The sequence below is a fragment of the Sinohyriopsis cumingii genome, chromosome 17 (assembly GCF_028554795.1).
Source record: "Sinohyriopsis cumingii isolate HCF-2022 chromosome 17, ASM2855479v2, whole genome shotgun sequence".
Classification (NCBI taxonomy): domain Eukaryota; kingdom Metazoa; phylum Mollusca; class Bivalvia; order Unionida; family Unionidae; genus Sinohyriopsis; species Sinohyriopsis cumingii.
Window position 1 is genome coordinate 36,688,993 of NC_142977.1, and position 23,751 is coordinate 36,712,743.

The 23,751-nt window shown below is 36.2% G+C and overlaps 1 protein-coding gene across 1 annotated transcript; it reads left to right on the forward strand.

The window, feature by feature from the left end:
• Nucleotides 1-6,076: 6,076 nt before the first annotated feature.
• On the forward strand, nt 6,077-22,685 carry LOC149778432 (uncharacterized). The gene is made up of 4 exons (XM_089939257.1): nt 6,077-6,267; nt 12,485-12,659; nt 16,930-17,165; nt 22,423-22,685. The coding sequence occupies exons 1-4, from the start codon at nt 6,163-6,165 to the stop codon at nt 22,624-22,626; spliced, it is 720 nt and encodes a 239-aa protein (XP_089795383.1). The 5' UTR covers nt 6,077-6,162; the 3' UTR covers nt 22,627-22,685.
• The last annotated feature ends 1,066 nt before the right edge of the window (nt 22,686-23,751 follow it).

Sequence of the window (23,751 nt, forward strand, 5' to 3'; positions counted from 1 at the left end):
TCCGATGGTCTTTTCACCCCCTCCGTTGCGGGCATGCTGAATCCATTTCTCTTCCTTCTCGCACAAGTAATGTAACCAGCGTAGGGCTTTGACCGAGTTTTGACGTTTGACATAGTTGGTCGTTTGAGGACTGATGACAGCCACGGTGTTTTCAGGCATGAACCGTTGCCGGTACACTAAGGAACACGCTTTGGCAATGGTGCAATCTTCTTTCAAAGGATCGACCCCTCCGTGTTCCATGATCAGTTCTCGAAATTTTCCACAGTATCGCCGTACAATGTCCACGTCGGAACGACAATACTTTAGCATTTCTTCCTGAAAGTCGAAAGGGTCGGAGGCGTGAGCCTGGTAGCAAGCGTAGAAAGCTTCTCGTTGTTCGGTACGTATGTTGTCGGGGTCGTAATAGTGAGCCTCAGGCAAATGGGGCAGAACGGCGTGTTAATTGGCTTCCGTATTGAAAAAGTGTGGAAAGTACCCTTTAGCCATTTCTGTCATTCCAAACGTTTTAGGCATTCAACTCAAAGGCATAGCTAAGTAACTCATCGAATCTTTAAACTGCACTTGTCCCACTTGCATGAAAATGATTTTGGCTCCGTTCAAAGTGACTTTAGGACGTTCGGTGCCATGTTCCGTATTGTACCTCAAAAGAAACTGTCCATCGTATCCGGAGAAATTGTGAGCCATCACTGTGGCATGACGATGACAATCTCCGTAACATTCGATGTCCTCTTGGCTCCACGTCTTGTCGATGGGGTCTAAGACCCATTGTGCAAAATCGGCTAGCGTGTTCGGTCCTCGAAAGATTTTTTCACGTCCTCCAGGAATCTTGCTGCACTGAGGGCAATGACTGAAGATAGGTTCTTGAATGCACTTCTCGCACGCTCGATGAGCCACGCAGAAATTAGGAATGTGAATGCCAGTCTCTTGCATGCATTCGAAATCAAAAAAGATGAAATTGCCTTTCTTCTTCTTGTGACCGTCCTCTTTCTCTGGTTGGGGTTGGTATTTTTGCACGTAGCATTGGTGTTCCAAGCCCACGATGTGGTGACAAATGTGACATTTTTTCTTTCCTGAACAGACGTGTGCCTTGGCATTATTGGCACGTATGCCTTGTCCACACGCGGGGCACAACCGCAGCAGTTGACAAGCGCATTTCTTCTGTGAACCTTGTGTTTTCAAATGTTGTTGGTAACAGACAGGGCTGACAAACGTGCGCAGACAAGTTGAACAATGCACTGGTCCTTCGCTCAGACAGGGTGGAGAGGCCAAACATCCTGAGCATTTCGATCCGCAATGCTTGTGTTGCTCTCGATTGTTATAGCCATGGTCACATTTCTCACAGTAATAACCGTATCCCAGGAATGCAGTGATACTGGTAATGGTATTGAAATGGTCATCGTGATAATAGACATGAATGTATTTTCCGTCCTTAAAGTCTTTCCCTCGAAACAACAGAGGTCCGCGCACTTCCTGAGGGTGCACTTTCAAGGTGTATCGTTGAGCTAGGGCATCTTGCAATTTTTGCATCTCAGGAATGCTACAGGGTGTATCTTTGGACAGTCCGGCTTGTTGTAACAGGAGTTCTGCTTCACTTCGTTGTTTGGCTCGGTCAGATTGTTGAATAGTTATCCAGGTTCTTTTCCATTCTACCGTGTCGTTCTTGTTCGCATATGTTCGTCCCACCACGATGGCACGGGCTAAACACATCTGGTCTTGAGATTTGTGAATTTGGACGAGGTTCTTTTTGGTGTTGCGAAGGTCGTTCACCAATAGCACCTTATTGCGTTGTCCGGTCCCTTGAGGAGAAGAGACGTGGGTCATGGACAGTGTGGCTTTTCCATCGGTGATGTCAAACTGGTCATTGGATTGTTGCACGTGTTGAATTTTGTCCATGACTTTGGAAGCGGTCAATTCTGCAGGGGTGCTAAACTCGATCCAAACAGGGGATTTCAAACCATTGGGTTGACATTGTCGCTTGAGTGGTAAGTAAAGAATCCCACACACCAGTGATGAACCCTTCTGCTTTCTCTAAGGGTACTTCGGACTTGATATCTTTGAACTTCACCGTGTATTTGTAAGCCGTGGTTCTAAATTTTCTAGAGGAGCGCTTTTCTGTCTCTCGAATGTCATAGTACTTTTCAGGGTTGACTAAGGGTGGTGAACTTTGTTTAGAGGGTTTGGATTCTGGTTCACTCATGTCCTCTTCAAAATCACTGGCATGAATTTGTGCCAAGACTTCAGCCCTGGTACGAGGCGATAGATCACGTTTCTGCCTCTTACTTTCTTCTTCTTTCTTCTCAATGAATTGGATCGTTCCATCTTGAGTGAAAAACGTCAAATGACTAAAGTTTAAACACCATGGACTAATTTATAGTCCTGGCAGACCAGCCTATATAAAGGGTAAGTGTCTTGTCCTTTCACTATTCATTTCACTCTCAAAACCGAGTAGAACGATGGAAGAGACTACCCAGATCGAACGTTTCATCAGAGCTTTGCGAGGGGTCATTAGAACATTTTCTTCAGACCAGCCTTCGGACTACTCTCCTTCTTTTCGAGATAAAAGTGAAGATACTTGCTATATCTGTCAGAAGAAAGGGCATTGGTCTTCAGAGTGTCCAGACCGTCAAAAAAGAAAAAAAGGGGCTAGAAAAGACAAAAGTCAAGATACCTGTTATTATTGTCAAGAAAAAGGACATTGGTCTCCAGATTGCCCAAAAAAGAAACAAGAGGAGTCAGAAGAAAAGAGGGATTCTTCAGAAGAAGAGAGGGATTCTTCAGAGGAAGAAAGCAGCCAGGTAAAGAAAAAGAAACAGGAGAAGAAAAGAAGAAGGGAAGAAAGTGAGGAGGAAGAGAAGGAAAAGAATGTGACGGTGAAGAAATTTAAAAAACAGAGAGACTAAACAATGAGACAGAAGAAGTGTATGAACTTTTTAAAGTGCTCTGTTGTGAATTGTGAATTGGATTGTAAATATTTATAAAAGAATAAATTAGGTATAAAAAAGTAAGTGTCTTTGAGTTTTGATTTTAAATAAGAAGCTACACTCACGCACTCATATACACGTACTATAGGGGTAAAATAGGTTCTTTTTGAGTTATTGGCAATTGAAAGTCTATCTCTTTTCGAGAGAAGTGGGTTGCCCTGAAAAGGGCCTTTGGTTTTTGGTGTAGGGGTGAGTTTAAGCAATCAACTTAAACTGCCTTAAGACTTTGCCACGGCCGAGGCCTTCTTCTTCTGATGATGATTTGGTTGAAATCACTAAGGGTGGTGCGGTAGGCTTAGTCACAGGGTTGGCGTGTTTAGCTCGGGAAGGTCGTATTCTCTTCGGTCGTGATAAACAAGTCTGATACATTTGTTTCAGACTTCTTAACTCCGCTAAAATGTCTAACAGTACCGTGACCGTTTGATTTTCACCCTCTTGTTTCTTTGCTGCTTCTTCTTGTTGTTGTTTTTTTCTTACCTCTTCTTGCTGTTGTTGCTGTAAAAGAAAAGCTTGTTCCGCTTCCTTTTTGTCGTTGTATAAATTTCTCCAATTCTTCTTTCTGTCTCTGTCTAAAATTTTCCACGTGTGGTAATGAAGGTGACGAAGGTTCCGGAACAAATTCTTGCGAGGTAAGAAAATCCACAAAATCCCAATTCACCTCTTCTGAAAGTAAGTCCGGGTTCCCTTGTGTAGTCTCCACTGCTGGTGCACCCTAATGGATCGTTTTCTGAGTTTCCGTCATGTTGAATCACTGTCGCATAGATTGACAGCGCACAGGCACTAGCGAATCTATATAGACCACGTGACGTCACAGACTGTTCTCTTCGGATTGGATGCGAGCTGACTGAATTTTGTAACGCGTGTTTGCATTGGTCAATGAACTCAATCCGTTTCAATCCTTCCTCTACCTATAAATAAGCGCAGTTCACTGCATTGATTTACCTGTTCTCGTCGCCTCAGCATGTGGACTGACGTTGAATCTTCCACCCTTGTGTCAACAATGATGTTCAGGACGGACATACCGATGTATGTCCGATCCGAATGGACAGTTGTCCATAGGACCGCCAGCAACCTATGGATACGTAGGATTTACGTGGAGAGGCAAGGATGCCTCAAAAGAGTCCTCATTTACGGTCCTACAGTGAGACGAACCCTAAGGACAAGAAGAAGTCACAGATGCCCTTTATGTTAAGGGCATATATAAACCCAAAGGCCCTTTTCAGGGCCACTCCAATTTCTCGAAAAGAGATCGACTTTTAATTGCCAACCCCCTTTTTTATTTTATTTTTTATTTTTAAAAAAAAAAATCCCATGTTAAATTTCCCTTGACGCTATACAGTCCCACCCTGTTTAAATTCCCTTGACGCTATACAGTCCCACCCTGTTTAAATTCCCTTGACGCTATACAGTCCCATATTCCCATGTTCAATTCCCCTTGACGCTCAACAGTCCCAAAATTTATTTCCCATGTTAATTTCCCTTGACGCTAAACAGTCCCACGATTTTTCTCCATGTTAAGTTTCCGTTGACGCTAAACAGTCCCGGGGGGGGGGGGTCTGTAATGCTAATTCCCATTGACGCTGAATCGTCCCCCTTAACTACTGTGAGTGTTTATGTCTCATCGACCGCAACAACGCCAAATGACACAACCAGTGATCTCTCCATAACATTATTTGGCAAAAGTTAGATTTTGACTTGACAAACTGAACCTCGACATTGTGTCAGCATATAAATATGCATATCATGGAATGAGCTGCATTGAAGGTGGTGTCTAATACCAGATTGAAACAACGCGCTAATAGTTGTCTTATTAGACTGACTAATTAAAATCACAACGGATTAGATTGTTTTCCAGATCCATAATAGTTGCGCGTATTAAAATCAAGCTGGAAAATTTTCTACCAATCTGATGACTGCCCATGGATTCAGTGAACTGAAGTTGTGAACTAGGTTGAAAATATTCCCTTCCATTAAATCACCGAATGCTTACATTAATGTAAGGGTCACATTAAAATATTCAAGACTGAAAATTGTGTTTGAAAACAGTAGAGCAGTTTATTTATTACAAGAAAACAACTGCAGAAACAACTAAAATGATACAGGTTACGTTAGATGATGCTAAATGCTATTATCTCTTGCATTACTGTAACTGTAGAAAAGATCTCCCTAATCACACCAAAAGCAAAAGCTGGTTGGAATTTTTAATTACCCCGATTCGGAACAAGTTTGATACCGATTTGGGTCCAAACCATAAAAATATTACGATTTTTAGACTAACGACAGAGTTTTTATTTCTTCTTGTCTTTTTGGATCGCTTACTTCGATTTAAATTGGCAAAACATAGTGGCATGAAAGTTTTGCGCAGGATTTGATCTTCGGTTTGAGAGGCAACACCGTATTAGGTAATATTTCGATATTTTTCCTTGCTTAAAATTATTTCAGGTTTTCATTTCTTTTAGTATGTGGTGAATTAGTTTGTAAATATTGGACATTCATTCCGTTAGATTTTACTGGGTACCAAGAGAAAAGGCCGTCCTTAAAATGAGTAAATTGAAGGTTTTATACCAGACATCGACATAAAAAAGGACATTCGTTTCGAATAAGTTATAACTGATTTAATCGATTGTTAAATAATCCTGCTAACACATAAAAAAATATACTGCTCTATTGTTTCTCAAACACAATTTTCAGTCTTGAATATTTTAATGTGACCTTACATTAATGTAAGCATAACGTGATTTTCAACATGGTAAATATATAAGAGGAGAAATTGCCTTGATGATAATATAAAAAAGACTCTATCGACGTTTAGATGCAATAAAATTATATACATTTGTCTTTCTGGAGCTGTAATGTAGTAGTCTCTTTAATTTATTGATCTGAAAATAATTTCTCTTTTACTTTTACCTATACATGGATATTTTCCGCACATCGTATAAAAGACATATTTCAAAGCATGTTTTCTGAGAGAATTATATTTCTCTAATGAGTCAATGCGCATTAACCATGCATCAGTATGAATCAACAACATCAGCTCGTTATGATCTGCCAATCATTTTTCTGTAGTCATATCGTAAATCCGACTATAAAAGTGGGCCAACATTTTCTCATCAGGATTATTATATGACATTCTGTGTACGAGCTGTTGTTCTTGACAAGTCGAATCAAAGCCGTGTGCAAGATGGTTTATTTAGTGTGGCTGTTTGCATTGATAACACTTGGACACAATCTACAACTTCCTCTCGGACTTCCCCATGACACGCCTAAACCACGATCGCCAGAACAAGTAGGTCTTTCACTTATCGAGCAGTTAAGTGTAAAATGAAATTATAAATTTTGTTATACTTAAATTGTCTGTAAATTGTATACCCTAAAATCGGTCAGCTACGCATTTGTAGATAAAAGACCAAATCGTATGCAAGATGTTCTTTTATTTATTTATTTTTATGTGATTTTTATGTACCCAGTTCCTTTCTTGCTGCAAAACATTTTATGTGAAGTTCTTTTCAATCATGTTCACATATCGCCCACTTAACTGTTTCATCATAACAGTCTTTCATATTTCAGTTAAATATGATTCAGCGGAACTGCGAGGTTACCCAAACAACCACTTTTTGTCTCGTGATAACTTACTTATGTGGATCTAATAGGTTACAGATAAATGTTTGATCAGTGTCAAAATACACACATCATTCATTTTTATAAATTTCAAACCTAAGACAGGTTTTATAGTTTGTCCTTTAAAGGGAACCACCATGCAAAACTGAAATTCGCGTAAACTTCATTTATAATTTGCTATATGTATAGGGTTCATTTTCTGAAAAATTTGTACCTTTTATTCTTACTCGTTACGAAGAAATTTATGAAAAACCGATCATCTCTCCCGATCGATCTTGAAAAGAACAACGCGATTCCCTCCTCCTGTAAAAATAGCGGGTGTGACGTCATTTGAGACACTGTACACAATAGCATTGTTGATAATGAATTGTTGAGAACTCGCCCTGGGAGAACTCATCCCAGGTGTTAGGAGAAGTCGCCCCATGGTGGTCGGAGAAGTCGCCCCAAGGATCATATATAGTAATTCTGAGATGTCTGGTTGTTAAGCTTTATTTATTTTAGCTTTTTCTTCAACTAAGTAACTTATTAAATCTATAAAATTTGCAACTTTTGAACTTTTCCATTTGATCAACTCCACTTCTGTACTTAACGAAAAAGAAGTGGTATATATCCCTTTTGCTCTGCCCTTCAAATCACTAAATGCATTTTAATTGGAAAAACAGAGCGGGTGTAAGCATGATGTGACATCTGCAGTTTTAGACATGAAAGGGCTCCAACCTAATAACTAAAGTCATCCTGAGACGACTTTATGGCATGGACCTCTATAACCCGAAATCGACTGAATTCTTGCCGTCAGTAATCCAAAGGGTTATAGTATCATCTCTCTCGCTGAACAATTTAATCTGATTTGTCATTGAGAATTGCTAACCATTGACGAATGATACTTGAACTAGACAAAAACCATCACTGACGCCTACTCAGGAAATCCGGTTGCTATTGAGTTCAACATCATGGCTAATGCACAGAATTCGGACGGTTTCTGAAAGCTATCATGTACTACACCATCATTTAGTTTACATCTTCTTTTTTGTCAGTGTTCGTAATTTTATTATTTCTCAATAAAACAAACTATTTAAAGTTGAACGAGAAGTTTAAAAATATTTAAATACTAAATTGCCGATGCACAGTAAACATGATTACGTTATTTTATTATATATAACAATACCATGACCACGCGTACTAACGGGATTTTGTTACTTTAAATGCATATTTGAACTGCTCAACGTACTTGGGACATAATGAGAAGAACATCTTTAAAAACAAATTTAAATGTCACATTTAAATCCTGGACTAAACTGAATAACATTTCACATGGTCCGAATCAGCTTGGAAGTTTGGAGAATCAGCCAGATATTGGGCCGAATCAGTTAGCGATTTGTACCGAATCAGCCTGGTCCGAGTTTGAAAGTAATTACCACATTAATGAATAATGCTACTATAATAGATTTATCAATCAAGAAAGTTAACAGTAACATTTGTTTAAAAAATTGTTTAAAAAATTGTATCGTGGTGCTCCGGTGTGTGTAGTTACAAGAAATCTAACGAGTTTAAATGAACACACAGACTTTCAATTATAAGTGATTTATTTTTCTATTATTGACATTACACAAACATGATGAATGCAGAATGGGAAGGAGGGGTTTATTATACAACGAGTGGAAAGGAGTCTTGAACGTAAGTGTGGAAGAAAAATGCACATTCATCCGATGCAGTTACATACAAAATCAAACGTGCATAATAAATTGATGTTGGAAACACTAAATGAAAAAGCGTAAACATTTCTTTAATTCTATTTCATTTGGTAGATATTTTTTTACTTTTCAAAGATGGAGAAAAACAAGAGTAAAATAATTGAGGATTGTTCCAGAACTGCTATTATTCACCCAATTTAGAGCTGAGTATTGAACCATCTTGTTTCTACATGACACTTCGCTGCACAAATTGAATACAACTTTATAGCTTAATCGTCTCAAATGACGTCACATCCTGTTTGTATGGAAGGTAGCTAACAAATTTGGGGCAGGTTCTTTCCGTTTGATCTCGGAATACAGGACAATATTTTGTATGAAATGATTGTGCAAATACAATAGATGCAAAGAAAAAATAGTCGGGATAAATTATATACACAAACTACTAAATATCCTTCTATTTACAATAAAATTGTGTAGGTCGGGGTTTTTGTCCCCTTTAAGCTTTATGTCAATAATATTTTTAGACTTAATAAAGAAAAGCGTTTGTCTTATGTATTTATAGCTCTTTAACTTTTTTCACCACGGAGAGTCCAGCTAACTGTCCTGGTATTTCTTTAGAACAAAACCTATCCAATTTTGTCATTTAATAACAACAAAAAAAAAACGCACAGATATTACTGCAACATTTGTAATGGAATAAAGCAGCATCTCGGCGATTGCATTATATTCGATATTTAGTGCGACGATTCCCGTACATTATACGGTGACAAGTACTGCAAACTTGTACCTACCAGTCTTAAACTTATTGGCTGCTTACCCAGTGTAATCATAAATAACACTCGACAATACCACACATCATTATCCATCAAACAAAGATAAAAGGATCACATTTCAGAATTTGAATTATCCCGTATTTTCGAGAAACAAAATTATTTTTAAATTTACAAAATATTACGAAATGATGCGATTAAAATAAACTCACCCTTAATATGAATTTTGTTCCCTTTTTTTAATAACTAAAACAAAATATTTTTGCATGCAAATTGGACGAGATTTCAGAGCATGTGGCATAAAACAATGCGTACATTTTCGGCACTTACGTCAGATTTTTCAACAAACTTTTGTCCTATCGTTTACTGCATTTTTGCAAACAAACATCACTGATGTGCATAATTTCCTATTTTATTATTTTCCATTCTCATTTTGAATTCCCAACAACTCGTTTAAGATGCAAACGGATAAGTGCTTCTAATTATAAGGCTGAATGATACTGCTTAATGAGCAATTTTATTACTTTAGTGTGATTGTGCAATTTTTTATTGCAAGAAGTCATGCCAGTTGCAATTGATAAGCATTAACTAATTCATAAAGAAAGAAATCACAAAAGGAAGGACACAAATTATAATATCATATGAAAACTTGCATTATGGCAACATAAATTTTCAGGAGCAAAGGTAACTCTGACAACGTTTTCTGATTGTACTTTTCAGGATTAGTTTTTCCTGGCAGACAATGTATACAGTAATAAACACAGACACACGAACTCGGTAATCTGTTATTGATCACACTAACAATGAAGAAACTAATGAATGATTGAGATTTTACATCTGTTTGTCACTACTTAGGGACATCACTTGGTTAAAGTAGTTCAAAGGCTAAGTGCGGAGAACACGGATGGAATCCGAGATATTTGTTTTGTTTTGAGAGACTTCTTCCTACGTTATTTAACTATAAGAACATACATTCCTCCTAACATGTGAAACAGGTTTTGTATATTAAGCCCACCCACAGCCATCATTCAAATTCTTTATTTTCATTGTAATAAGTTTGACAGGCACGGATTAATTATCACCTTTTTTCTCCTAATTAAAACATCATTTTTTTGCTTGTAAACATTCGTACACACATGTAGCGAATATTTTGGTCACAGAAATCTTTTTATGTACAACGAAAATTGGATTTTGTTTCGTCAAAAATAAATTTAAACAATTTTCAGTAGTTTTTCATTTGATAAAAAGGCAAATAATTTTTTTAATTTGCTTCGAGTTTGAAGTAGGTTTTGAACATTTCTTCCAGATTTACTGTTTACCCCTAAACTGTGGTCAAATCTGTTTTAAACATGATAGCAGGATGAAAATAATAATGGATTGTCCCTTGGTTCGATGATAAAGTTAAATATTATCTTAGGAATGTTGCGTGACTGTCCAATGTGCAATTGGACAGACTATGCGTATCTACTATATGATTCATAATCATTATTCTCCAGACTGTAATTTAGCTGTATCAAGTTAGGCAAACTATGTTATATTTTATTTGGCCAATTCAGCTTTCTATATAGTTTTGAAGAGTATTGCCGTGACTGTCTCAAATGGCCCGGTTTTATCATATTAACTCTTATGACTGTGTGGAATACTTATTTTATGGGGGTGGGGGGTGGAGCAAAGGAGTTATGGAGCTGGTCCTAAGACCAGAAGTGTTGATACCTTCACCTGGAGTCCGTTAGCAAACTTGTACGTTTGTCACTGTTATCTTTATTTGTTACTTACAACTTTGAGGACTGCAATGAAACTTAACATCCGTAACATTTTATATCATTACTTCTAAATTATTATGAGGATGGTCGTGAAAACCGACACACAGAATCATCGTAAGATCTAATTTGATCCTAAGTAAAATCAGTGTTTTTCTGACATTCATTAAAGGCATCTTAAAAATCTTGTTATCGCTACTTCTTCCAAATACCTGTGAGTATTATCATGAAATAGTATGCTTACATTTATCCTAAAGTCTAGTTTGTCTCAAAAAAAGACAATGGTCAGGGAAGCCAACTCATCAGATTTTGATACTGCTTTCAAGCCTGTGAGGACTGTCATGGAGGCCATATTGAAAATCTTCTGTGTTTCATGGAAAAATTAATCGCATTTTCTTTAAAAAGATAAGTTTTAAAATTGTTGGCGTTTAAACAAAGAACTTTTTTGTTAACTAAAGAAGTATATCAGAATTTTGAAGCCATTCTTTAATTAGTTTTAGCTACCGCCTCTCTATACGGTGTACAGTTATTTGTCTTGGTAAATACATGCTAACGTTTTAGCCACCCACCCCAAAACTAATCTAGTCAAGTTTCTGCATGATTAAATTCTCAACAAATAACGTAAACTTCGACCATATTAGTTTCATATTGTTACATGCAAGAGTCTCTCTACCGAGTAAATCAAACGCTCGCATGAGCATGGTTTGAAGTTCATTGTTTCCTCATTTTCAAGGACCCCCCAGAAAAACAGTCTTTGTCAACTTAAAGGTTGTTAAACGCGAAAATACTGTAAATAATGTGTCTATAATCACCTAATGACAACACGTCCCGAAACTCTAATTTCTTACTCGCATGCTTTTCCATTTGTTTCGCATTTGTATGACTTATTAGGAAGTCTTTCCGAGCTGAATATTAGTACTTCACGTCATGCAATACAAAATACGGCTCAAACACAAAGAATTAATACAAAGAATAAATACTATCTCAAATCGCTAAGCACAAAAAATATTCAGATAATTCCTTATTTAAAAAATTAGGGAGGGTTCATTTTAAGAAACTGATCCATTCTGTCATAAAATATCAGGAATAGTGTACATTATAACGTCTGCTTTTAGAAATTAGTTAATTACTTGGGTTGAGAAATACGTTCACAACACCCTTTCCCCATAATTAAAAAAACAATCAATAAAATCTGACAAAGCTACAAATGCAAATAGCACATACCTTGGGTATGTTTTATTTCAGTAGTTATAATTTCCTCTGAGTGATATATACATTAATGTCCTAAAGGTGTCGTTAAAGACAACTAACCAACCAACCATTCTCAACAAGAATCTCTTCAGATACCATTTATATACGTCAAGTTGCGAGGCTAATCCTGATATGATTGTGGCTGATGTTTGACAGATTTTTCTGTCAAAGTTTGAAAACTATTTCATTTTGAAATGCCACCATAAGAAAAATAAACAACCGATGAAGCTTTCGAAGTTATTACATGTAAGACTGAATAATTCGTATAACAATCATGAGGAATAACGTGACGCTGCCACAAAGGGTAATGTGAGTCTCACCTCCTTTATTAATCATTATTTATATATTACTTTTTCAATAAGTTTTATAACTTAAAAATACCATATTCATATTCTCATATCACGTATTTTCAGTCCACTCCTGTATGCTACTCGATAGATTCCATTTGTGACGTAGCATTCAACACCAATGATACTTCTTCCACGAGTCAACAGTCAATTTGCACCTGTCCTGATGCCATACAGTGCCCACGGACCTGGAGGGATGATTCCCGCTCAATTTATTTGTATAACACTCTTCTTTCGCAAAGTTAGTATTTTCCCCTTTGGTGTGTGTGTGTGTGTGTGTGTGTGTGTGTGTGTGTGTTTGCTACAAATCATATACCATCTCCAAAAACTATGCAAAAGGATATAAGATTTTGTATTTTTATTTCAAGTATAAATATTAAGAGTTAAAATAATGATTCAATGTTTATCGAATAAACAAATTGTGTCCCTCTCACTCACTAGGAATTTCTTTTATTTGAAACACCTTTTATTCCCCCCCCCCGCCCCCCGTTTGATACCAATAGCTATGTATGTGATTTATGATTTCGGTTGCATGCAAATATTTGTGTGTGCGAATTTGTGTGCCTGTCAGCGTATAATTTAGCAGTATCTCGTGGGAAGGGGACGAAATGGGATACAGATGGCATGGAGTGTTGAAAAATTGTACAAGGAAATTTAATCAATAAAGGATGCTTCGGATTGCATCATGAGGTTCATTTAGATAAGTTCATTTCATTTGATATACCATCCATCTACCCATACATATATCATTTCATACAATAGTATTCTTTTTTAAATACAATCTTTGTATGGCTTGCATCATTTTCATTGTATGTCAGTTTACGCCTATATGCCAGAAAGGCATGATCGTGTGTTTTCTATCCCTCATGTTTCCGAACTATGGTTTCTGAATTGCCATAGTCGAAGTAAGTTCTCACAGCTTTCACATTTTCTACTGCCCAATGCTATGTTGTTATTGTTGTTTCTTTGGTTGATTTTATTATTATTATTAGTATTAGTATTATTTATTTTTATTGTTATTTTTATTATTACTGTGTTATTTTAGTCTGTGCGTGTGTGTTTTATAACTTTTTCTTATGACATTTGGTACAACAGTTCTACTTAGGTGAAGGTATCATCTTTGTCACCTCAGTCTGAGTCTGTTAATAAAGTTACCAGGTCTTATGTGTCCACTTTTTCATATAGGCTGAGTCTCTTAATAATATGGCCAGGTCTTATGTGTCCACTTTTTCATATAGGCTGAGTCTCTTAATAATATGGCCAGGACTTATGTGTCCACTTTTTCATATAGGCTGAGTCTCTTAATGATATGGCCAGGTCTTATGTGTCCACTTTTTCATATAGTCTGAGTCTCTTAATAATATGGCCAGGTCTTATGTGTCCACTTTTTCATATAGTCTGAGTCTCTTAATAATATGGCCAGGTCTTATGTGTCCACTTTTTCATATAGGCTGAGTCTCTTAATAATATGGCCAGGACTTATGTGTCCACTTTTTCATATAGGCTGAGTCTCTTAATAATATGGCCAGGTGTTATGTGTCCACTTTTTCATATAGGCTGAGTCTCTTAATAATATGGCCAGGTGTTATGTGTCCACTTTTTCATATAGGCTGAGTCTCTTAATAATATGGCTAGGTCTTATGTGTCCACTTTTTCATATAGGCTGAGTCTCTTAATAATATGGCCAGGACTTATGTGTCCACTTTTTCATATAGGCTGAGTCTCTTAATAATATGGCCAGGTCTTATGTGTCCACTTTTTCATATAGGCTGAGAAGGTCTTTTCTATAGAGGCTCGTCACATTAAGCATGCAAGAGAGTTAATGAATCTTGTATCGAATTTGAGTTCTGTAGGTTTATTTGATCCTCTGATATTTTGTTATCAGTGAAGAGAATCCAATCAGGCCTAGAGAGTATAAAACGTTGAACAGCATAAACCTGAACTCAGACTTCAAATTCATTATTTGGAAACTCAAAAGTATATTATTTTCAAAATAAGCAAAACCCGTAATAGCAGTGTACTATGGTTGTCATTGAAATTCTGCGTGATAGATAGGAGCAATTTGTTGTGGCACCGTTTGCCAGAATTACCAGAATTATGAAATCCGATAATAACTCATCTTCAGCGATGCTACAAATTAATATGAATGTGAACGAAACACATTTTCCTGTACGTAATCGGATATATTTATTCCTATCTTTCGTTGTTAAAGCAACGTCTGGTTCTAATTAAATAAACTTATTTTGCTTGTGTTGGTTATTTTTTAAAAGTTTAGCTGAAATAGTTTTAAGAGCAAAAAGAGCAAGAAGTTTCAAAACGATGTACGAAGCAACTTGTCAGCTTGTGGAGAAAGGTACTCCCATTTGCGCCGAGATATATTTTCTAGTACATGTCTTGCTTATGATGTTTCGTAAACATAAAAGAAGGCTGAATATTATCATGATCTTAATACACATATGTAGCTAACTTCACCCTTAATAGTTAGGTATCTTTGATGGTTTCTTTGTTTGCTTGCTTGTTTTGATTGGCATGGTGGATAAATAAAGATTTGAGTAAATGAAGCCACATCTTGTCTAATAATAGTCCTTACATGGACAGTCCCGAGATTGAACTTCTTTACTTCAGCTTTGTCGAGTTTATTGAGAACATTCTTTAATCTGGAGTTACTTATATTCGTGTGGTTCGCAATACTTTTGTTTTAAAGAATAACGTTAAAATGTATTCAGTTTTTGTATGTATATGCTCGTCATTTTCTGTTTGAAAACAACTTGCTAAAATTTGGATGGCACCATTTAAGCAGTGCCAACTTTACAAACTCTGGTTGTGTTGGGAAAATTTATTCTTTTGATTTCTTCAATTTGTTATTCTTCTTCTTCTTCTTCTTCTTCTTATTATTATTATTATTATTATTCCTCCATATATATAGCTGTGAATAAATTATTTAATCAGGTATCTACTTTTTCAAATGATCTCTAATATCTGAAATTCTGAAAATTGACAAGTTTTTAACCGTGATTTCTAAGGCAGGAAATAGGTCAAAGAAGTCTCACAACAACGTCTTTGTAAGTTCCAGTCATCCTATTTTCATTTGCTTTGTGTTTAATGATATTTGGTTCAGATTTCCATTTTGTAGACTAGATTCTCTCTATTTCATCATTACTTTCTTGCTTATATTGATTTCTAGCAATTTTGTGTCACTACATATTAATCTCATGAGCTGAAGCGGGGTTGTCCTAGCCTTATGTTACGTGTTTAATCTCTAATAATCAGTAACAAAAGAAAGAGTGAAATCAACAAGCTTTGAAAAAAATTTAACAAATAATTTATTTTCCTGGGTAAGAAAAAAACAATGTAAAAATAAAAAAATAACTTATGGTTTTAAGAATCAAATCCAAAAATAATCCTCGAATTAAATTTTAGAAGTCCTAGTAATAAATTCAAGTTCGAATCCGAACAAAAAATTCAAAATGGAAGGCGATGACGTATACTGTAGTCAGTATAACGCTGATGTGTTTAGAGTTCTTTGTGAACCACAGAAAATAATATTCCGGTTTTTGAATTCCGAGTAAAATTTAGAGAAATGTCATTGTCTAAGAATTCTGTGTCAGCACTCAAATATTGCCAGGAAAAAGTATTATTCTTTTAGAATCCAAAAAATTTGAATAAAAATTAAAATGTAACTCCAAACTGGTCACAAACATACACTTTCAAGTGTAAAGGCCCAACTAACTAATTTCTCTATAAGCATTACTATTAAATCTAACTACTGCGCAATTTGGAAAACCAAGAATTGCGAAATGGAGGCTGTTTACATATCTAAAATCAAGTACTTCCAGTATGACTTTGATAAAAACCAATCATTTTACTCCTGTAATAAAATAAAAAAAGAAAGTTATTTACTTGTCTCAGTGATTTCAGAATCAATGTAGGGAATTAAGTCAAAAATAGAAACAGTGTTTACGAGAAAGGTCAATCTGATTTTTTGGGAAACAATGCCAAATCAAGTAAACAAGATTACATTACTTTGACATGTAATGAAATAAGAAAAAAAACCAACTTACAAATAGACAATTAAAGTCACTCTAATATAAATTAAATCAAATATAAATAACACCTAGAGCATATGCCATTTTGGCTGCAAAGAACCTGGTGTTTGCTGAGAATTAAGAGGACTGAGCCTGTAGAATTAATGTTGTTCACCTCTTTAAAGTGTTTCCATATTATATCAGTGTAGGTTTGGCGTTGAATGTCTTGCTATTTGTTGCTGGTTGAATAGTATGTATTCAATGGGTAATTATTGTTGGTTGTATAGTCTGTATTCTATAGGTAATTGTTGTTGGTTGTATAGTCAGCATTCATTAGGTAATTATATTTGTCTGCTCCTCGATTTATGCAAACCCCTTATTTCCTGTTAATGATAAGAACTGAACACATTAGTCGTGAAGAGACAGTAAATTGCATCATTGTGGTATCCGATTGTTGTCTTTTACAAGTGATTGGTCAACTTTCAGATAATGGCAGAGATAAAGCGTTTCATATGAGACTGAGTTTCTGCCGAACCTTAGCTGTAGACTTGCATCGAGTTTGTGGGAAGTTTGAGCCGATTATCACACTGATGGGCCCAACTGGAACCGTACCGCTTAAACTTGTGCCACCTGGCATTCGCTGTCAGTGTGGAAAACGCTTCTACCTTCACAGGTCCTGGTCTCAGGGGATACACAGCTTCAGTGAGTACAGCTGTGGAAAGGTAATTTCCCGTCTATTGTAACGCCTTTCCTCTAAAATCTCAACCTAGGGCTGAAAACGCAAGGAAGGAGAAAATGTATGTCCCAATCAGATAAGGGTAAGATTTATCATCCACTATTAGAAGGCAATAAAGTTTATAATTAAAAAAGCAGGACCTAGTATATAATGTAATTGTAATAATATGAGAAGCATTGTTAAAAGATTTTACACAGGAGCTCATTTCATTTTATACAGGATCCAATTTCATTTTATGCAGGAGCTCATTTCATTTCATACAGGAGCTAATTTCATTGATGTCTAATGATTTCTGCTTTATGAATGGAACAGTTCTCGCATGTGAAAGTAAAATGTGAGATTTTTTGTATAACATGACGAATTCTACACGCCTTATTATATAGGCAGATAATTTATTAGTACTAGAGGACGTTGACGAATGTTTATTGGATAACATAGGATGTTGACGAATGTTTATTGGTATGATAGGACGTTGACGAATGTTTATCGTACGATAGGACGTTGACGAATGTTTATTGGTAACATAGGATGTTGACGAATGTTTATTGGTATGATAGGACGTTGACGAATGTTTATCGTACGATAGGACGTTGACGAATGTTTATTGGTAACATAGGATGTTGACGAATGTTTATTGGTATGATAGGACGTTGACGAATGTTTATCGTACGATAGGACGTTGACGTATGTTTATTGGTAACATAGGATGTTGACGAATGTTTATTGGTATGATAGGACGTTAACGAATGTTTATCGTACGATAGGACGTTGACGAATGTTTATTGGTAACATAGGATGTTGACGAATGTTTATTGGTATGATAGGACGTTGACGAATGTTTATTGGTAACATAGGATGTTGACGAATGTTTATTGGTATGATAGGACGTTGACGAATGTTTATCGTACGATAAGACGTTGACGAATGTTTATTGGTAACATAGGACGTTGACGAATGTTTATTGGTATGATAGGACGTTGGCGAATGTTTATTGGTATGATAGGACGTTGGCGAATGTATATTGGTATGATAGGACATTCAAACGCCACGCTCCACTTTTTGTGAGATGATAAGGTGCAAAATGAATGAATGGCAATATCAGTTTGTCATTTACTACGTATCATTCTTTTAAGTACACGTTTAGCACCTAGATATTCAAAGTCAGTAATCCTGATCACCAGAATTTCCGGATTTGATTTGGGTCAACGTTCGGAGATCCCTCAACAATCAACGGAATGTTGTAACGGAAATAACTGATGAATTTGAAAGTAGAAAAACAAAACCTATTTGAATTTTTCCAAGATGATGCAATCATATAACTATTCGCTTTAAATGAATTCCGATGGTGAGGGTAACAACAAAAATTACTAAAAACCAAGTTATATTAACCCTAATAAAGGAGACAAGTTTTTTTTTTTCTCCAAATAATTAAACAGCTATTGCCATTTTGTGAGTTAAACAATCAGACTTTTCGGGCAATTTATTCAGGCCGTAATGGCAATAAGTATATAATGTTATTATATGCTCATTTTTCCCCTGTTAACTTTACATTGTCAGAATCGTGCAGTATTACCCGATATTGAACCCGCGCGACAATACACATATAGCATTCACGTGCATAAAGGAACTACTTTCTATTGTAAACAAACAATGGACGCAGACGCCAGCACTTTTGATTTGTACACAAATCATGTACACTCGCGTAAGAGCCTCTTTACGTTATGGTTGTTTAAATTTGTTTCTGAATGAACTAAAAGAGATGTTTCGTGGACTGCCACATACCAGCTGCTTTGGCACATTCCACGTTGATACAATGTTTCGGATTTAGGCTAGCTACAGTATATAACAGACGCAAGATAAGGTCCTTACAAATAACATACAAGTGACAAGTCATATACTCTCTTCTTTAGCTGGTGACAAGAATGGCAAAATAAAATATACTTACAGTTTTACATCCTGAATTTCCTCAAAATGTATTTTTTTAATTCTGCAAATCCGAATTTAATGAGCCATGTCATAGGTTCTCAATCTGGATTACATATTTCGAAATTGTACTGTAATTTCGATGATAAGTGCAATTACATCCTCCTTACTGCACTCAAAATGAAATAAGCATTAAATTCCATAGCATCTTTTTGATAATTGCAATTGAAAGACTTTATATTTTTCCCACATTATCATTTCAAATATTCAATGACAGAAACAGAAACACATTTGCAGATGTCAACACGCTTCTCCCTAGCTTCTTCAATCTCATGTATTTCATATGGAATTGTCGCATACAAATCCAGTCCGTAATAACGAAGTTTCCTAGAATCGAGAAAAATGCCAAAATATATTCATTGCAGATCAAATGGAAAAGTTGTTGCAATGCACATTTATTCGCAATATGACTCCAAATTTCAATTTTAACTAGACACGCCATTTTCTTTCGAAAGTTATGTCGAGCGCGTGACTAAGTTCAAATTTATCTGGGCAGAGTTATGTGCGCAGTAATAATGTTGATTTGTGTAATGATGAATATGCGCTTGTGTGTTTAGTTTGGAATGCGGCATACATCCATTCACGTTGTTTCTTGAAGTGTATTTTGTTTATATAATTAAGTCTTAGGTAGAATAAGGAAAATGAGAATATAATAAAAAGGTTACTGCATTTGTATGGGAAAATATGAACTCGTTTTGTTGGAAGGATGTACTGCACTCCCAAAGTCGTGCAGTATTCCATCCAAAAACTCGTTGATATTTTCCCATACAAATGCAGTAACCTATAAATATTTATGGAGAAAATGTCAGAATATCTTTCAAATTATGGACAGAGTGTACAATTTCTCTAATTAGCAGACTTATATTGATCATAAATGGCATGAACACTCTTTTCAGGATGTATACTGCTGACAAATTCATGTTTATCACATAGTCGGTACACTTTGCCTACAGTGTGTGCAATTTCATATTTTTGTTATTATACATGTGAACATATCATTTTATGTGATTCTGATTGGTCCAAATGAGCCGACGAAATTAGTGTGCAGTATTCTCTTTACTCATTGGTTGCGATCGTCGGAAAACGTTTTTAACCCCGCCTTCTGGAATTTTGTGTTTTCATTAAACATTATTGGCCACCATTTTTTTATTCGACTCGTGAAAGGGAATTGGGAAAAGATGGTCTCGTCTGTTTCAATCTTGCCAATTTACACCCACGGGGGTTTGTTATGTCATGTATAATAAATATAGCATAACACGAAAAATGTCATAACCCCCAAGACAAGAACAATAACAACAAGTAAAAGTACCGGTATTTCTTACATGATAACTAGGGTGGTGGGGGGAGATGGATCGGCGTAGCATATCTGTAGCATGGAATCCACCCTATATACAAGCTTGGTTTAAATGTGAACTTACTGAAGTAAATAAATTCACCTTTGTTTGCAGAAGAATGTAGACATAATCCGATCTCCACAACTAACAAAACGTTATCCAACCACAGCATATGTACGCGGTAAATATGTTATGCAAGTCCGACTCATAAAGAGATTTATTTACGTCTTCTGATTAATCTAATGCTCCAACTCAAATACTGCAAATATCTGGTCACAAATACATTACTGTAAATATCACAGGTGCTCTACGCGTGTTTGGTGTTGAGAAGGATAAAAACAATAATCTGAAGGAAAAATGATACAGAGTGACAAAAAACCTTTCATTACCCTCATGAACCGTTCTGACATAGGACCCTCTCTATCATAATATATGAGAGAAGGTAAGTAACTTCCAAATGCTTCGTTCCACCCATGACCCTCGATTTCCTTCTGCTATTTCCGTCTTTAAAGACACACGTCCATACTGTAATTCTTGTTTTACTCCTGCGGATTTTTCTATTCAACAAGCCATCATTGACTTTTCTACGTTGTACCAAACTGAAGTTACGGGCTCCGAAACTTAAGATTTTCGAGAATTTTCTCTTTTGGGACAAGTGGGACTCAACGATGCATCCCTTCTTGAATTCTTGAAATACAGAACCGTGTTAGAAGCAAAAGTAAATTTTTACTTACTGTTAACTCGATTCAACTTTAGGAATCCTGTTCCATGCAAGAATTAGAGAATGTCTTCTTCACTGCACATACATCGTATACATGCGACTCTATTTTCAAAATAGGTAAACTATGCGGCACACACGTCAACGCCGAAATATGATAGAGTCGTCGACTGTGTCGTCGACCAGGTCGTGGTCGCTAATCGTTACTCTCTAAAGAGAGAGAGAGAGAGAGAGAGAGAGAACGACAGGCAGACAGAGACGAACGGGTCAAAATAATGAGAGAAGAGAGACCTTCTGTGAAAATGTGCATTGTCGCAAGGTTGTGATTCCAAGAATTTTGCGCTTCTTGAAAGAGCTTTCAAGCGCCAGTATCCTGGTCGACTAAAGACCTAGTCCCTACTCTTTTAGATTGACCGCCCTAGCCCTTTCCTGTTCGGCGAACTACGACCAAATGTGTTTGCTCTGGCTGGATGGTTATACTGCTTCACTTGAAAGGAAACGTTTGCAGACAATATCGCTTCATAGCACACCACCATTACAGCCACAATTAGTATACCCACAGGCGGAATTACGTGACCCAAAATATAAGGTGCTAGATGGTGCTACAAAGCCCGCTGACATTTAAATTCAAACACAAACTTTAACGAAACGAAACTCACTGTTGGTGTGTTTTCTCATTCCAGTAATCTCAACAATGTTAGAACATGCCGCTATGATATTTATCAATAAATACTGATTCAAATGCATATAATTGAATTTTTAAAGCCATTTCTCTGTCTGTATCCGAAAGTGGAACGATCCTATACTTTTACCATATTCCGTCTCTTTGATCCTTGATGCAAGTTTTTATCGCACGTTTGTCTGTCATACAGTTTTGTCTACTGATGCAAGTTTTTATCGCACGTTTGTCTGTCATACAGTTTTGTCTACTTATGCTCCTCGCGAGCAAAAGAAAGATATTCTTAAATATAATTTAGTGAATGACATATAATTCGTACCTCGTTGACTTTGTTTGACGTTTGTGTTTGAGTCTCCCATACATCGTTGGCATAAAGGTCATAAAACTTCGTCTGTAGATATGTCATCTTGAGTACAGAAGAAGAAGTTGTGAGGCATTCGTGGTCTATGAATATATTTGTAGTTTTGATAATAAAATTAATATACAAAAAGATATTTACACCAAATTTCTGAATTTTGTCCTTTTACAGCCCAAATGTAACCAGATGTCGACTGGTAGCGATGTGTGTATGACAGTCCGGAAAGTGCGGGACCCCAGCTACTTCCTCGAGTACCGCCTGGAACATAACTATCTCTGCCGTTGTCCCAAGGGTCACTCCTGTCAGGTTGACGCACACCAACTTCCCGATAAGACAGGTGGTCAGATCAACGGCTTTTGCAAACCTACCAAATAACAAATCATTCGCGTTACCAAATTTAGGTAGCTAATGGGGACTCAGACAATCAATCGTTTTACACGATAACGACCCTTTTGAAAATTAATAAACCAACATTGTAAACTTCAAATTTAGTGTTTGAATTTATTGTAAACACTGTGTACACCCAAATTTTTTCTGAAGGCTGTCACCACGATTTTAAAATTTAAGACAACTTTGGTGTTCATAGCAAAAACGGAATTTTCCAGGGGAAAAATGTTTGCGTGCTTATTTTTATATGAAGTGAACGACGATAAATCAAAAATAAAACCAGATTATTACAGTAAACATTTAACTTCAAACTTGAGTCGTGTTGTTAACTTATCAGCCCGAAAAATTTGAGATAGACTTCGACGATGTAAGAACCGTTTCCATCTTCTCCTGTAATGGTTCAAAATGTGTAAAACAAATCACGTACAGCTACTAGATCCAACACAGGCTTGTCTTTGTAAGATAGAATCAAATCTTGCCGTCAGTAAGGTTTATTTCGCATCGTGTATACCTTTCAAATTTGATTGGTTAGTAAAAGACACGAACAATCGTCATTGTTAATACAATGCTTACATCCACGGAGTCTCAGAAAGTGCAACCATCACATTTTTTTTACCTTTACCAATTACTATGAAATATAGGCCTACTAACCCTATAAAAAACAATGAACGTTATGATAAGAATATCGAGTACGCATGCTTAACACTGTGCAGAAGAAGACATATTTGTTAGGAAAATTTAACTCTAACACCAGTCGACTTTGAGGAATTTGTTGTACTTACGGTATTAATTCGTATAAGAAGCCGACGGAAACACGATAATATTCAAAATTTTCAACGTTATAATTTTGCCAAGGACCAAGCCTATATTTAGGAGTAGTGTGTATTTAAAGTTCATGTTCACTCGTATCTTGTACCTGTTGTACATTTTTATGGAATTGGAAAAGTTATTAAATTAGATTTGTTTGCTACGATTTCCATCGTAAATGAAAGAAAGAATATTGGTTATCAGTAATTGGTTCTGCAGGCGGTTGAAATACTATAGTTTCTGTATAGATCTCCTTCCCCGGAGCAGACGCGCCTACCGAAAATCTAAAAATATCAATGATATACA

Coding starts and splice junctions, on each gene's coding strand:
- LOC149778432 (XM_089939257.1), top strand. CDS start 6,163: ATGGTTTATTTAGTGTGGCTGTTTGCATTGATAACACTTGGACACAAT. Junction 6,268..12,484: donor AACCACGATCGCCAGAACAA/GTAGGTCTTTCA, acceptor ACGTATTTTCAG/TCCACTCCTGTATGCTACTC. Junction 17,166..22,422: donor GTGAGTACAGCTGTGGAAAG/GTAATTTCCCGT, acceptor GTCCTTTTACAG/CCCAAATGTAACCAGATGTC.